The 17,317-nt window shown below is 38.9% G+C and overlaps 1 protein-coding gene across 1 annotated transcript; it reads right to left on the bottom strand.

The window, feature by feature from the left end:
- Positions 1–431: 431 nt before the first annotated feature.
- ACRALDRAFT_1069766 (uncharacterized protein) lies at positions 432–1,668 on the bottom strand (the record flags this gene model as incomplete). The annotated part of the gene is made up of 3 exons (XM_071017698.1): positions 432–895; positions 979–1,328; positions 1,427–1,668. The coding sequence occupies 3 exons, from the start codon at positions 1,666–1,668 to the stop codon at positions 432–434; spliced, it is 1,056 nt and encodes a 351-aa protein (XP_070876167.1).
- Between the last annotated feature and the right edge of the window lie 15,649 nt (positions 1,669–17,317).

The raw sequence follows: 17,317 nt of genomic DNA, 5'->3' as shown, positions 1-17,317 counted from the left end.
AAAAACGGGCTGACGTGAATTGACCAAGCCGGTCGCGACGGCTTGTTGTTGGCGTGTTGATTGTTTGCCAAGACTACCAAAGAACGTCGCCCAAAAACTCAAGATCAAAGTGGGGAAGTCTGAAACCCCGGTAAGGTTTGATGCTTGGGATGACTGGCCTCCATCGTTTACAAGCGGCCAGGTCAAAGAGATGACGCGGTCGGATGAATCCCCTGTTGCTTCCCCACCTAGACTGGCCGAATTGCATAGGAACCTCATGGACGCAAATATGACAATATTTGCCGATATGGATCGCAAAACTAGACATCGCAAAACTAGACCGGGACATCACAAGCGAGATGCTGTGGCAGCACAGACGCAGCACCGGCAACTCGGTGCCATGATCAACGGGACCCTACACATGTCAGTGCATTGAACTCGAAAGCGGATTTTCAGTTCCAAGTCGAACCTCCTCCGTAAGGTTCACGCCCCTCAGAGCGACTGGCAGCTGAGTCACCATAGCCAGTGCCGCCCGCGGCAGCATCGCGGGGGCGGGGGGCGTCGCGTTCGGCGGTTCGCTCATATCGGTCACGCTCATAGCCTGGGCCGGCCCGACGCTCATCACGATAACGGTCTTCGCGGTACCGGTCTTCACGACCACTTGCATAGCGGTCAACACGGCTATATCCATCGTCGCGGTCTCGACCATACGGTCCTCGATCGTCGCGATATGTGCGATCGTACCCTCGATCATCACGATAACCACCGCGGTCGTCGTAACGACGGTCAGGGCCGCCTCCACCGCCGCTGCCTCGGTAGCGATAGGGGTCGTCACGGCCATAGTATCCGCTGCCGCCACTGAAGGCACCGCGACGGTCGTCGCGATAGCGATCGTTGAGGCGCCCACCGCGACCATCTATCATACCAACGAGTCAGTATGGCTCTGCCTCTAAGGCAATGATTCATTGATCCAAGGCAGCCGGGGATATATAGTCTTACCACGCTTAGGCGGACCGAAGTACTTGCCCGGGGTTGGAGTGCGAGGCCGGGCGCGGCGAGCCTTTTCGATGCTCAGGGTGCGGCCCTCAATCTGCTCGCCTTGGAGGCCCTCTTTGGCTGCATCGGCCTGCTCAGAAGTGACCATTTTAACGAAGCCAAAACCACGCGACTCTTTGGTATGAGGGTCGCGCATAATCTGACATTTTTCAACCTCTCCATACTTCTCGAAGAGGCGGGTGACCTCGGATTCAGATAGACGAGGGTGGATGCCCGTAACAAATAGATTGGATCCAGGATTCACAGCGCCGTCATCGTCACCGCCCTTAGAAGTGGCGTCGTCCTTGGAGACACTGTTTAATGAACTCAATTATCAGGGCTGATGTTCCTTACGCCATGGCTTGGGGAAGTCATCGCGAGGGAGACCCAAAAAGTTGCTTCTGCCACTTACTGATCGCCGTTGCCAGCAGGGGAGGCAGATCGTCGACGACTGCCATCAGGATCGTCTCGGAGGGGCCGCGGAGAGGCGCTGCGGTTATCGCGCTCATAGCGATGCGTCTCGTCTAAATGAAACTCGGGCATTAGCTGGAGTGCGAGTGCATGGGAAGGAAAAATTGGAACGTAGTTATTACGATACTGACCATCGTATCGGTCACCGTTGGCGCCTTCATAGTCCATGCTGGTGGTAGCCATGATTGTTGTCTGTCGAAGTCTCTTGATATTGCAATGTAGGGAGAACTAGATTGGGGAGGGTCACGATAATATTACAGAGAACGTTCACCAATGGACGATAGGAATAAAGGAACAGGAAGAGAACAAGCCGGACTGGACTGGCAAGGTAGAAGCGTTAGAGAGAAGCAAATATCAAGCTCCAAGTGGAGTGCACCTTGTTATGTCGCACAGGCCACAGTCGCAAAAGGGCGTCTAGAGGCGGAACAACCCACTTCCGGTTAACAGATATACCATAGACATCCATAAGGCTAGATACTGCTTAGTAAATGGCACCTAAATACTAAGGCCAAATTAAGATAAGCCTCTTATACAATTAGATTGTATTTACTTAAGAATTATATAGGAGGATTATATTCTATTATCATAATATATAATAAATTAAGATTTAAAAGAAATAAGTAAAGGTAAAAATACTTAGTAAGGAGATATATACTTAATAAAGAGACCTAATATATAATATTATACAGGACTATAATAAAGTTAGTAAGGTATCGAAGTACTCTAATAATATAATAATACTTAAGATATCTCTTTATAAGGGTAAGCTAATTTAAACTAGGCTATTAGTTTATTCTGACTAGAGACTAGTTAGTAATAGCTAAGAGAAATATATATTAACCTAACTCTTCTTCTTTTTATAACAAAGCTATTAATAAGCCTATCTTGAGATAACTCTTTTATAGCTTTACCTCTCTAGTCTTAGTATAACAAAAGGAAAGTCCGTAGACTTTAGTTAAGAAAAAGATATTATAGAAAAGGCTCGATAGCTTAGTATCGAAGAGTGATCGCAGTATATTCGTTAACGAAGCGCTGAGTTTAAACCAAGACTTTAACTTAAGAGATTAAACTGATCCCTTCATGCACATACAGAGATAGGTTCGGGTCGGTGCTCCGTACGCGGCTATTGGTCCGACTCCATGCCGGCGGCTCTGCGACTATCTCGTTACACTTAGCTATAAGGAATTCGATAATCGACTCGCTAAGGTTAATGATTTTGCTTATAATAATATATACTCTATCGCTCTCTACTATTAAACCAACCTAATTATAAATAGGAGCCATTAGTACTATAGCCGAGGTTATAATTATAATAGTAATAGACGCGAATCTACTATAACCGGGACGCGACCTAATATAACCTCTAGAAACACAAACTACCTCTCCACTATAAAGACTAACCTTGTTAAAGGCCGCTGGCTTGGTACTATTATAAACTCTTTTTGAAAAATCAAGCTACGAGTAGTAGACGATACGCACAGGACAGAGGAAAATCAAGCAAAAAGCTATTGAAGTCGTAGAACTATAGGATTACTGCTTGTTGCGCAAACGTGTTTTTTATATATGTAAAGAGCTGGCTTCTAGGATTTCTTCCTGGATCCGGGGCTGGCAAAAAACCCTAAAAGATTGGGTGGCGACTGTTACGTCAACAGCCTACGCGACGGTTATCACGCCACGTTATTAGCTTAAGTAATAACCAAGATATCGTATTTACAATACCTAGTGTATTTATATAATATATATAATAAGCCAAATATATATACACGTATAATACGTGTAGTATTATAGTATAGATTAAGCTGATTATGAAGTAGACGTCTAGTTATGTAGCCATAACCATATACTGTTTATTTTGACTTAGATATTATACTTATTATTATTATAATCATTACTTATTATGAGTATAATATCAACACTTATAACCTAAGTTTATATAGTCGCAAACAGTATTATAAGTCTCTTTTACTAAACCTTTAGTTAGTATATTAGCTATATTAAATTTTGTATTTATATAAACGATTTGTATATTATGATTATATAGGTGTTACCTACAGTAGTGATATTGCCTGTCGATATGCTTTACCCGTTTATAGAATTCAGGGATTTCGGCGAGCTTCTTTACACACTTACTATCTATTAAGATAATAGGAATCTCAAGAGGTTTATTATTATTATTATTATTATTATTATTATTATTATTATTATTATTATTATTATTATTATTATTATTATTATTATTATTATTATTATTATTATTATTATAATTATAATTATTATTATTATTGCCTCTTATATTAGAATCTAGACCTAGATTCTGTAGTATATCTTTATATAGATTATAAAGATAGATTCCTTCTTTTGAAGCTTCTATAAGAGCTATATATTCGGCCTTTATTGTTAATAAAGTAACGACTTTTTGTTTAGTTAAGGTCTAACTAACCGGGTTATTTACTCCCACGCAGTGAACATATCCTAAAATCGAGGTTCTATCTTCGATTATATCTACAAAGCTGGCATTAGAATAACCGTAAATACCAAGGTCTTCTTTATTATAGTTATATAAAAGACCGATATTAGGATATGTATTTATATAAGCTTAGATTCGATTTAACGCAGTAAAGTGGTCTGACGAGGGATTACGTATATAGCGAGAACACTGGTTAACTGCGTACGTTATATCTGGTCTTAAATATAAGGCTAAATATAATAAAGCCCTGATTTGCTATTAGTATTTATTTATATTATCAGGATTTGGTACTAGGACCTTCTTATGTATACAAGGGGTGTCAACCCTTTTCAGACTTCGTTTATTATACCTTTAAAGTATTTTATTAGTATAAGGTAACTGACTTATAGAAAGAGTCTTGTTATCTTTATTTATATTTATTATATAGCCTAGAAAGGTATTTATTTCACCTAAGTCTTTAAGTGAAATATCTTTAGATATCTCCTTAAAAAAATAGCCTAAAGTATTCTTAGAAGGGCTTAGAGCCACTATATCGTTAATATAGCATAAAAGAAGAGGCAGGATATTCCGACTATACCACTTGGATATTCCGACTATAGTTCCGGTGGATCCACTTTTTCGACTAATTAACTTTTACGTCCTAGACCACACACACACACATATACACACACACACACACACATATACACACAAAGTTACGATCGCCAATTTAACCTATTAAGCTATTATCACGCGCAACCTTAATCTGCTTTAATCAACAACGCGATTACGCTTCTACTACCTTACCTTAGAACAACAATAACAATAATAACAATAAGGTGATATCCGTGGGCGTGGGCGTGGGCGTGGGCGTGGGCGTGGGCGTGGAAGAGGTCATGGAAGAGGTCGTGGAGCTGTTATTGCTAGCGGAGGTCGCGGAGCTATTTCTTCTACGATCGGCTTCAATCAAGCAGTCAAAAAAATCATTTCAGTTACTGCCTTTAATTAATCTAAGCGATCAAATTGATTTAAAGCGTCAAAAGGCGTCAAAAGGCGTTAAAAGGCGTTAGAGTGGTTTACGACCGTAGCTATGTCTGTTATTCCGAAATAGAAAGAAAGTGGGCCTATATCAGAACTATAGTCGGAATATCCAAATGGTATAGTCGGAATATCCTGTCTCTAAAAGAATAGCTCGTTCTTCTATTCTTTTAATTTTATTATATTTATAAAAGGTAAAAAGTCCGTTATTATATTCGGAGACCCGGTAACCTAGCCTAGATAATATCTTAACTAGATAGTTATACCAGAGTCTAGGACTTTGTTTCAACCCGTACAAAGCTTTATTAAGCTTATAGAGAGTTATATTATTATTTTCTAAACTATCTTCTGTCTCGAAGCCTATAGATTGTATAGCGTATATCAGGGTATCTATATTAGTATAAACGAACGCGTTCTTGACGTCGAACTGCCTGAATTTCTAGCCGTGTGATACGCCTAGTATTAAAGCTAGTTTACAGCTTTCTGGCCGGCAGGTAGTGGAAACGGTTTCTAGATAATTAAGGCCTAGAACCCGATTAAACCCCTAAATAATCCATCAAGCCTTATATTAAATAGCTTCGCTAAAGTTATTATATTTGATTCTGCAGACCCAACGACCTCCTAGTCCGTGGTAGTCTTCTTTTATTTTATTATAATTATTAGGCGTATTTCTTATACTTATTAAGTCCTAGGTCTTTCTCTTTTCAAGTTCTGGTAGTTCTGCTACCATCGCTTCTATCTATTTATCTTTATCTAGGCAGTTTATAGCCTGTTTATAAGTAGCTGGTTCGCTTATCGAATTTATAGTTAAAAGAAATAGGGAATTTTCTTAAAACTATAGGTTTCTAAGTATAGTATCTTTTATATAATATAGTAAGTGCGCACTATTATTATAGGATATTAAATCCTTATAGTCCCGCTTTAAAGGTTCTAAAGGTATTTAGACTTTTAGCCTAGTATAGAGGGGTGGATCGGAGACCCAGTGCTATATCGTTAGGACGTCACGTGACGTTATAGGACGCGCGCATCTTTTTTATTTATCTTGTATATTATATATACGTGGCGACGCCACCCAGACACAGAGGATAATCATTATCCTATATAATCATTATCCTTTTAACCCTAAGTTTTGCCACGTTTATTATATTCACTTCGTTTAAGCTACGTTACCCTGATTAGAGCAGCACGCACCTCTAGGAATCTTTTCTAAAGGTCTCCGTATTATATGTGTTATTTTGGTTATATACACTTTATAGTCTTAAGTATTCCTGTTATTAAAGACTTATCCGAGATCATACTGCCTAAGCCGTTCTATATAGTAACGGCTTTGCCTTTCTTTAATTAATACTCGGAGGCGGATCTATTCGGTGCCTAGGAAGTCCTAATTATCTAATTAGGGTAACCGAAAGTACTCGAGGGGAGTTCCGGCCTACCTAAACGAACTATATATTAATTATAGAAGTAGAGAGGGAAGTATATAGCTAAAAGGCCGAGATTAAAAATAAAGTATTAATATTTAAAATTAGAACGGAGATTATAATAATAGCCTAGGAAACCTGCCCCCCCTATATAGCCTTAATAAAACCTAATAACCCGAAAATAGGGACGGATCCTCCTTACTAAAAATAAGATAAGAGCTATAAACGGAGAGATAGGCCCCTACCGCCGATAAGGTAAAGGTGGACGGAAAAGCGAAAGATAGTTAAGAAAAAGGTATAACGAATAGAACAAAGAATAGATTAACTATAAGATAAATTCTGGATATAGTATAGATATAGACACGGAGGGCGCGCTCCCTTACCGGAATAGGAAAAGCTACGGATATAGGCTATTAGGGGCTATAGAGCCTAAATATAAAAAAATCCTTTACTATAACCCTCTAAGTATAAAATAATAAAGGCGTAGGGTTAACCTTATTATAATTAGGGTAATAAGGGCCTATACGGATAGCGGTAAGTCCCTAGCCCCGAGAACTTTAAGAAAATCTAGTTATAAAAGGCCCTAATAGTTAAAAGAACCTATTAAAGAGCCCTAAGATACCGCGCCCTTATAGACCTAGCGGTTAGGTAAACCTGCTAGTTAATCCCGGATACGACTTAAACTAATCTCCTATAACGGCTAGCGATACCTTATCCTATTCCTTATAGCTATCTCCGTTAGTCTAACTATAATAGGTTCCCTCCTAAGCCTTAGCGGAGAGTACTTATATTATATCCTTTAAGGCCCCTAAGAAAAGGGCTCCTCCTACCCCTTATCGCTAAATAGAATTATCCTTAGACTTATAGACTTAATACACGATTACTTTTTATTTCTTAACCCTATCTTTCTTAAAGACCCTGATTCCCCTAATCTACCTAAACCTATTACTATAATAGATTAACCCCCCCCTTTTAATAATATAACGGCTCCGTAATAGACCGACTATCGCGACCCTCCCTATACGGTTATAGTCTATAGCGACTCTAAGCCCGACGATAATAGCACGAACACAGCTATCCTAACCCTAGCGACTACGGTTACGCCTAATTAGGGTAACGCCGCTCCTATAGCTAACCCTCCTCTCGCGACCGCCTTATTTAGGTAAGGGGATATAGACCCCGGTATCGGCCTATTAATAACTATCTCTTATAGTTAGGGCGTCCCGGTATCCGGCTACGGAGCCGTATCGGCTTCCCCTTCGCCTAGTCAGGATAACCCGAACCCTAGCGGCGGGCTAGCCCCCCCCCGCTCCCCTTATTCCCCCCGTTTCCCCCGGACCGAGTACTCCCTAGTAGGCCCACGCTCCTAGTATAGAGGTTACGCCCCCTAATAACGTCCTAAAGAACTTTAAGGCGAGCGTTACCTTAAAGACGCTCGCGGCTATCTACTAGTATATTAGCCTATACGACGATAAAAGGGATAAAGCTACTATTATATCTCGCGCGCCCCTAAACCCCTTTACTAAGGGAGCCCCTCGCTTTAATAGGACGGCCCTATCCACCTTCTTTAGGGATTATTAAGACTACGCTAAGCTTAACCGCCTTAGCGAGGCCGATAAAATCTCCTATATTAGCCTATTCACGGAGGCTAATATCCGTCCTACGGTTAATAAGATAATCCGACTAGTCGAAGTATCCGGTAGCTAATAAAAAAACCTAAAGCAGCGGCTTATTAATAAATACTCCTACCTCGACCCTAACTAGTAGCTTAACCTATCTAATAAAGTACGCTAACTACGACTTACTTATAAGCACGAAAAGGTTAAGATAGTCTAATAAGTTAAATAGCTATTAATAAGCGTTATAGTATAGAAGTTAAGAGTTAACGAAGTTAGCGGCACCTTTATTAAGGACTATAAGCTTTATAATATCTTCCTTACTATCCTATACTAAGATATTAATATATAGCTTATAAATCGGATAAAGTATAAGCTCGTGGACCTAAAGAACCGGCTATATAGGTATTACGACCTATCGGATATATTAATAGAGTGGGCAGAAGATATCTAGGTAGCCGACAGGCGGCCTATTAACGAAGTAGCGAGTATTATAGATATTCCTACTCCTACGCTAACTACTAAACCGATACTAGCTATTACGCCTCGGCCTAATTAGGCTAACCCGATAACGTATACGCCGACTATTTTATAAAGGCCCACTATAATACCTAAACCGGTTATATAGATAAGGAGCGATATAGATAAGTTAACGGAGCTTTTAGAGAAGTACGCTATCTTTATAGTTTACGATAGTATAGGCGTTATTAGGAACGCGGTTCCTTAAGTCGTGGCCCTCTCGCGTTAAGTAGGAGCTAATAAGGTTAACGCGATCCTCGCTACTAACCCTTACCTAAAGACCCCGTTCTACGCCGCTATAAAGTAGTCCACTTTAAAGAGGCAGGACGCTGCTCCGGTAGCTTAGTATATTACCCCTAATTAAACTAATATTAGTATATATAAGGATAATATATAGTACGGGTAAGGCCTACCACGGTATATAAATAGGAATTCCTACTCCTATTCCGGCGGCCCGTTATAATACTACCCTATTAATAAACTACCCCTCTATTACTTTTATTATAGATAGGAGCGTTACCGCTATAAGTAGTACGCGGTACTATAGCTAGATAAGACCTAGTACCTGGTTAGGTTTAGGTATCCTGATTACCTTACCTTAGACTAGCATAACGAGTAGCAGCCCTGCCCCTAGGATATATACCTTAAGTAGTAAGACTAGCCGCACTAGCGGTCTATCCTGTACTAGCTTAGCACGCGCCTTTAAGGGAAGTATAAAGACCTAGCTAAAGCCTATTATATTAGTATTAACTCCGGAAGCCTCCTTATTAAGATAAAAGACGTTATAAGAGTAACGTTAGAATATTATACTAGGCTAAAGGAGGAAGAAGCGAAGGCTAAGGCTCCTATAGCGAGCTCTGGCGTTAATTTTATATCCATTATATCCGATTATTAGTAGGCGGATATCTATACCGCGTTAAAGGATACTCGGAAAGAGTAGCCCCCCTTATAGCCTTTTTACACGACTAGGAGCGGGAGAGTCGTTAAAGCCACTCCTAAAGCCGTCCATTTCCCTAATTACGTTATTAAATAGCGCCTATAGAAGTTAAACCCTAGTCTAGGCTACCGGGTACCGACTCTACTTATAGCCGAGACCGTTAATAAAAAAGTGGATATAAATAAAGCGCTAATATAGCGTAAGTAATAGTAGCTAGAGACTATTAGTAAATATAAGCCTAGCTACTCTGCGGATTAGCCTTATAACCTAGAGTAAGCTCGATTAGACCTGGATAGGTAAATCACGGACCTCTATATTAAGGTTCCTATCTAATACTATTTTCTTACTAACCCGGATATAAAGCTAAGAAATAATAAGAGGATATATACCGCTAAGACTAGTTAACCGTAGCGCGAGATCGTTTATTTAACCGCTAATAAAGCTTTTTTCCTTAATAAATAAGGTCCCCTTAGTATACCTCCTCCCCTACCTTTATTAAAGGGATATACCGTTTTATTCGCCTAACCCGATAATACTAGCTCGAGTACCCTTACTATTATTAAGAAAGAGGTAGTCCCTAAAACCGATAACCCCCTAGTTATTACCCGGTATATAGTCTTAAAGTGCCGGCTTACTTAAAAGAGTGCTATAATATATAACCTTAACGTTTTTATAAAGGCTATTATTAATATAGGGGCCACCTTTAATACTATCTCTATAGCCACTATAAGACGCTTTGGTTTAGAATATCGTATTAGCTAGACTAAGATCCGAATTAAGGGCGTTAATAACTAGGAGGGGTAACCGTGTACTAGATACCTTAAGGAGCGCTTATAGGTTAGCGAGTAAAGCGGCGTTTTTAACTTCTAAGTCCTCCCTAGTCTAGGGCCTAATATACTGCTTAGTATACTATAGATCCAGGAGACTAAAGCGTCCTTTTCTTTCCGGGATAATTAGATCGATACCGACTTTATACTTAGTAACGCTTATATTCTTATACCTATCGCTTATCGCGAGTAGATTAAGGAGATACTAAAGAACTAAAGCTAGCTAAACTACGAGGCTAATAAGAGGCGTCGGATCGATAAGGATCGGTCTAATCAGGCTAATTAATATTAGCTCTAGGATAGCGACCCTACCTATTAGCCTAGGGCCGCTACCTCGCTATCCGTTAAGGATAAAGCTAATTATTACCCTTCGGATATTCTAAAGGAGGGCAATAAGATAATATATAATCGGAGACGCCGATATAGCGTCTTTAATAGCTTTTATATTCTCTAAGGAGATTAAGCTACTTTTACCAAGGGTATACGTGGCCTTAAGGGCGATACCACGGAATTAGGGCCAAGGGTATAGGAAATACGATAAGGAAGCCTAATAATACTATAAACACCGTTTTCTTCCTCTACCACTATATTTATCTATAAGTCCTATTATAGTTACTCTAATTAGCCTAATTTATACTAAATCACTTATACTAATTTTAAGTCGGGAGTATAAAAGTCTTACTAATCGTTAGTATTATCGGCCCTAAGGGCTAAAGACGCGCGTATTACTAGCGCCGCTATAATAGCTATAAAGAAGCTATAGACCGCGAAAGGGAGAAAGCACTAAGACCTAATTAAGGAGGTATACTATAAGCCTAATTAGGCTATCTATACTATATATAAGCTAAAAGCCCTTAAGATTCACCCTATAAATAATACGCTATCCGATAATTCCGTCCCTAAAGGTAACCCCCTCTAGAAGCAGAAGATCTTAGCGGAAATCCCCGAGGATATATAGGAATAGGAAGACGACCGTTTTATTAGCCTAATCACCCTAAAGTTCTCTAAGATTACCCCTTATTTAAGACTTACGGAAAAGCGACTTAAAGATATCTTAGACTCTACCGACTATCTACTACGTATAAAAAAGGAGCTCTTAATAAAGACCCTCTTAAACTACGAAGCTACCCTTACGTATAATTAGTAAGAATACAGGAGGCTTAACCCTAGAGTCGCCCCGCTATAAAAGATTAAGGTGGTTTTGTATAAGGTATAATAGGCGAAAGGGATCCTTATCCTAAGAGCCCTAGAGTCTATTATCGTTAAGATAATTAAGGATAGGAAGGATAAGGGGGTTATTAAGGAAAGCCACGCGGCCTACCGAAATCCCTAGTTCCTCGTAAAGAAGAAAGACGGTAATATACGCCTTATTAACTCTGCTACTAAGATTAATACTATTACCCTACGCGATACCTTTATCCCGCCTAGGGCCGACGAGTTTTCTAAGGACTTTAGTATATATAAAATAGTTTCCCTTCTAGATTTCTTCTCCGGCTACGACCAGGTCACCCTCGATAAGGAGTTAAGGGACTTAACGACCTTCGCCACGGTTTTAGGACTCTTTAGGATATACACCCTTCTATAAGGGGCGACTAACTTAATAGCTTAATTTATATATACTATAACCCGTATCCTTTATAACCTTATTCCCTAGTATTACCGACCTTTTATTAATAATATTACGGTTAAAGGGCCGACCACTACCTATAATAATACCCTAATTAAGCCTAGAATTCGCTGCTATATAGCTAAGTATATTAGTAATATCGATAGAGTCCTTCTTAATATAAAGCTCGCTAAAGGTATTATAGCTAGCGCTAAAAGCTAATAGTATTAGAAAGCGGCCACTATTATAGGCTATATATACGGCACCGATAGCTATTCCCCTAAGTAGGCTAAGGTAGCTAAGTTAACTAAGTAGCAGAAATACCGGACTATTTCTAAAGTCTATTCTTTTCTTAGTCTTATTACCTTCTACTATATCTAGATCTACCGCTTTGCTATTATCGCGGGGCCGTTAATAAACCTACTAAAAAAGACTTCTATCTCCTTATAAAGCGAGCCTTAGTAGTACGCTATAAACACTCTTAAGGTTACCCTAACCTTTATATTAGTTCTAATTATTCTTAAGTATAGTAAAGGGGCTAGTATTATCTATATAATCGTCGATATATATATTAAGGGCTAGGGCGGAATCTTAGGCTAGTATATCGATAAGAAAAGAGCTATTACCCGGTATAAAAGCGGTAGATAGAACCCGGCGGAGAAGGTCTATAATACTAGTAAGCTAGAATTAAGGGGAGTATTAAAGGTGCTTCGCTGACTCCGTAACTATCTTTATAGAGTCCGCTTTATACTAGAAATAGATACTTAAGCCTTAGTGTCCTAGCTTAGTGGTTCCGCTATAGACCTGCCCGGCGCACTTATTACTTAGTGGATTACCTGGATCCGACTCTTTAACTTTAAGGTTAAGTATATTAAGGGAACTAAGAATACTATAGCCTATAGACTTTCAAGGATACCTATTACTCCGTCTTATTAGGCTAATAACGCTATAGAGGGAGATATTAACGACTTTATTAACGGCTAAATCTTCCTTATAGATACGGATAAGAGGTTTAATAACCTTACCCTAGCCGAAAACGTCTTAGACCCGGACGCTACCTAGAGCTAGTTCTCTTAATAAGTGGCCTTATATTTAATAAGCCTACGGATACCCTTTAGAATATACCCTCGTAACGCCCGCCGCGTTAAAGATCGATCGACCCGTGTTTTCGTAAAGGACGGTCTATTATAGATAAGAGTTACTAAAAAAGATTCGACTCCTAAGAGGTGGATTAATAATAAAAAGACTTAGGTTACCCTAATTAGGAAAGCCTATAATAAGTTAGGCTACTATATAAGGGACTGGATATACTAAAAGTTTACCCCCTTATATACCTAAGACGGGATCTATAAGCAGACTAAGGAGGCTATTAAAGTATACGCTAAGTATTAGAGCCGCTAAGGTAAAGTATATAAGGATCCCCTAATTACTACTTAACTGCCTTAATAAGCCCTCCCCTTTATATAGGTAAGTCTTAATATCCAGTATCTTAACGGGTATTACTTAGTAGAAGCTTAATATATATTTACAGGATAAGTTAAAGCCCGTCTACTATAGAAGAACACGTCGCGAGCTATCGTGATATTCTTATAGGAAGACGTTATTTACCGGTATAGACTATATTAGTGTATTATTATAGACGGAGGTCCTAAGAATAAGGGCAGCGTGATTAAGCTAAATCGGGTATACCTAATAAAGCATAAGGGTATCTTTGCCTATTACCCCCGCGCTAATAGTCTAAATAAGGTAGGATATAAGCCTATCGCCTACACGCTTACTATCTAGTAGAAGATTTACCGTGGTATATTATATAGGATCCTGCCTATAGTCCTTTTCGCGGACTATACGATTATCCGAGTATCTACCGGAAGGACGCCCTTTTACCTCCTCTATAGCTATAAGGCTATCACTCCTATTAAGACGACCTGCCTTACTTAGAGAGTGCTTAACTAGGGCCGCGTTAAGACCCTTAAGGAAGAGATATTACTGCGCCTAAGGGCCTTTGCCTAGTTAGAAGCCGATTAAAGGACTACTACCGATATAGTTAATAAATAACGGTAATAGAAGATAGACTCTATTAACTATTTAAGAGTTAGGACCCGACGTAAGTAAAGACTCTAACTTAGTAACCTTATCCTTATATATAATACTAAGCTAGTTATCGATATAAGCCGCGATAAGAAGCTAGACTACCATTAAAACGGCCTATTTCGTATTATATCGGCTAATCAGGATAATAAGACCTTCTGGCTATCGACTTTATTAGGGGAAGAGCTCTAGGGTATCACTTTTGCCGCTAACCGTCTTAAGAAATTTATCCAGGATAAAGACGGATACTAGGAACCGGAGGACTAGTCGATACTAGAAAGGGACTATGCTAAAGAACTAATAATTACGTACCCTGCCCGCGGTATCCTTATCGATAAAGAGCTAGTTAAAGCACCCCTCCTCCTAGGTGAATCCACTAATAAAGATACTAGGGCTAAGGATAATAAGCGTTAAGACGACGCAGGTTCCCCTAATTAGACCGTTAACGTATTTCTATAACGGTTAGCGAGACTTCGGGACTTACTAGGCGAGTATTATAAGAGGTTAGAAGCAGAGCTCCGGAAAGCGATATAATTAGAAAGAGGCGAAGTCTATATCCCCAGAGATCCTAACTTTAACCTAAGTAAGTATAAAGACTATACTAGGACCTTATACTTTATCCCTTACTATTACTTCTTACCTAGTTAACCTAATCGTGGTAATACTATACTTAATAGGAGTTTTACGTATAGTATTAGGGCTAAGGATATATAAGGCACCGCTATCTACTTATCGTCGAAAACTAACTACTACCCCCTAAAATAAAAACACTACTTTTAGGACTCCTTAACTCGCTCTTTCTCCTATTTCTTCCCCGTTTACCCTCTATTACCCTAATCACCTTATTCTACGCCCTTCCACTTATTATTTTATTTATTAGTTCCTTTTATTTATATTATACTATTACTATTTTCTATTTACACGTACTAACTAAGTGGATACTATAAAAATATATCCACTAAATATATTTATTATTTATCTACTTTTTATTTACCTATTTACGCCGCGCACCGAAATAAAACGTCCTAATTATACTAAGGTTACCCTAATTATAGTAATCACTACCCGGATCACCTATCTATATCTTACTCCGGCTCGCTCTTATAGTTACCGTTACTAGGGCTATACACTTCCGACTTATACCGCTAAACCTAAGCCCTAGAGATAAAGGGGATATAATACCACTTTACCGTCTTTTCTTAATCCCTTTTTATCAGGTTATTCTAAATAGTATAATAGAACTTCTCGAGGTCGTTCTTATATTTATACGCTAATATAGGGACCTATACTATTATATAGTCCTACGGTTTAAGACCCCTTCCTTTATAAACGTTATATATCTACTAAGCACTTTTACGGTATAGAGTAATAGTGCTTACTATAAAGACACCGCACCGAGGCGAAAGCCGCGGGCGTACCTTATTATTATATACAGAATATAGCAGCACTAGTAAGTCTTTAGCGTATAGATTAGAGTAACTAACACCTATATAGTCACTATCTAGCTATAAGACCTCCTAATTAGACTAATAGAACTGCTTCCGGAGTTTATTATCACGATGCGTATAAGCTATCTCGTGAAAATAGCAGTTAGTATAGTCCGGAAATCGATTATTACGTTAAAGCGATATATACTTAAAGAAAGGATAAGTGATCTTATTATTAACCCGATTACTTATAGCCGACTACCGTTCCTTATAGCACTAGCATAGCACCTTATTAATAACCCCGAACCCTTAGATAATCAGGGCTTTAACTATACAAGCCCGGGTCACCGTCTTTATAATATACTCTTTTTATAGACTAATAAGGTCCTTAGCCACGAATACACGGTAATAAAATAAAGACGAACTATTACTAGACCTTACCTTCTTAAATAGCTCCTATTCTATATCTCTATTAGTAAGATTCAGGCAGGCTATCCTATACCCGGCCTACGACGGTAGCCTTAGACTCACCTTAGGTGACCTAACCTATAAAGTCTAGCTCGATATACGATAAACCACCTTTATTAGCCACTTTATACTAAATAAAGTACGAGTTTACCTATATCTATAATATTAGCTTACCCTAATTAGGGTAATATAATAAGAAGCTTAAAAAGAACTTACTATTATGTCTTAGACCGTCGTAAAAATATTATACTTATTAACCGTACCCGCGATAAGTCGTATCTTAGACTAGAAACACGGTATAGGATAGACTAACTCCTAATAAGCCATAGCTTTCTTACGCTTATAAGAGCTAAGGTTATTAAGCCCCGTGATTAGAGCTTTAGCGGATATATCGATAATCTTATTACTATTATTAATAATAAGAAGTTTATAGGAGAATATAATATCGAGTTATAAGATAAGGTGAAGACGTAGAGCCTAAAAGATACGCCTTTAGCCGGTAGCCCTCCGCCTTATATCCCTCGGAGACGAATAACGTAGCCTAGCGATTTATAGTTTTAGTGACTTAAGGAGGCGTAGTTAAATAAATAGCCTATTTTAAGTTACTAAAAAGATTAGGCTTTAAGCGTAATTCACGATTACCTTCCTTATATCGCTTTATTATATAGTCGCGATTATAGGTATAATAGAAAAGGTATTATCTAATCTTTTTATTTAATTAGATCGGTTACACGGTAAGCCGACTTCCGTATTTAGATCCCGCGCCTAATTCACTAAGTTACCTTTATCCGAAAACTATAAATAGTATTAGGATTACCCTTTCTTTAATAATCACGACCCTATTTAACTAGTAGCCGTAATAGAAACTCCGGTTAAAGCCAGTCTTATAAAGGAGGCACTGCCTGGAAATATTAGATATCGACGGAGGATATATATCCCCTATCACTAGCTCTAGTTAACCCGTTTTCCCTCTCTTCCTCTTTTTTCCTATATCGTTAAGTTTATTTTTCTAACTTACCCCTGCTATCTATTTCTTTACTATCTACTACCCCGCTATCCTTATATATTTTTCCTATATCCCCCCGCCTATATATTACCGTGATTAGGCTAATAAAGATATTAAGAATATCTATATCCCTTACTAATTACTAGGAGCCGGCTCCCGCCGGTCCCGTCCTTACCGCTAATATTATACCCGCTACCCGCGTTACTATTAATAAGACTACACGCCCCCGCCGTATTAATAACCCTAATAATAGCCGATAGGTGTTCTCTATATAAGGGCTACCGTATCGTTTATTTAACGTCCCTAATAACACTGCCCCCTTTATAGGTTTCCCCTAATAGCCTAAAAATAATATACGCGCGGTCTAACGCCTTTATAAGAATACTACGGATAGCGAGCTTAACGCTACCACGGTTAATATAATACTACCTTATAT

The sequence above is a fragment of the Sodiomyces alcalophilus genome, assembly GCF_042370955.1.
Source record: "Sodiomyces alcalophilus JCM 7366 unplaced genomic scaffold ACRALscaffold_3, whole genome shotgun sequence".
Lineage (NCBI taxonomy): Eukaryota > Fungi > Ascomycota > Sordariomycetes > Glomerellales > Plectosphaerellaceae > Sodiomyces > Sodiomyces alcalophilus.
Note: the sequence above shows the minus strand (reverse complement) of the source record. Positions and strands in the feature narration are given on the sequence as shown.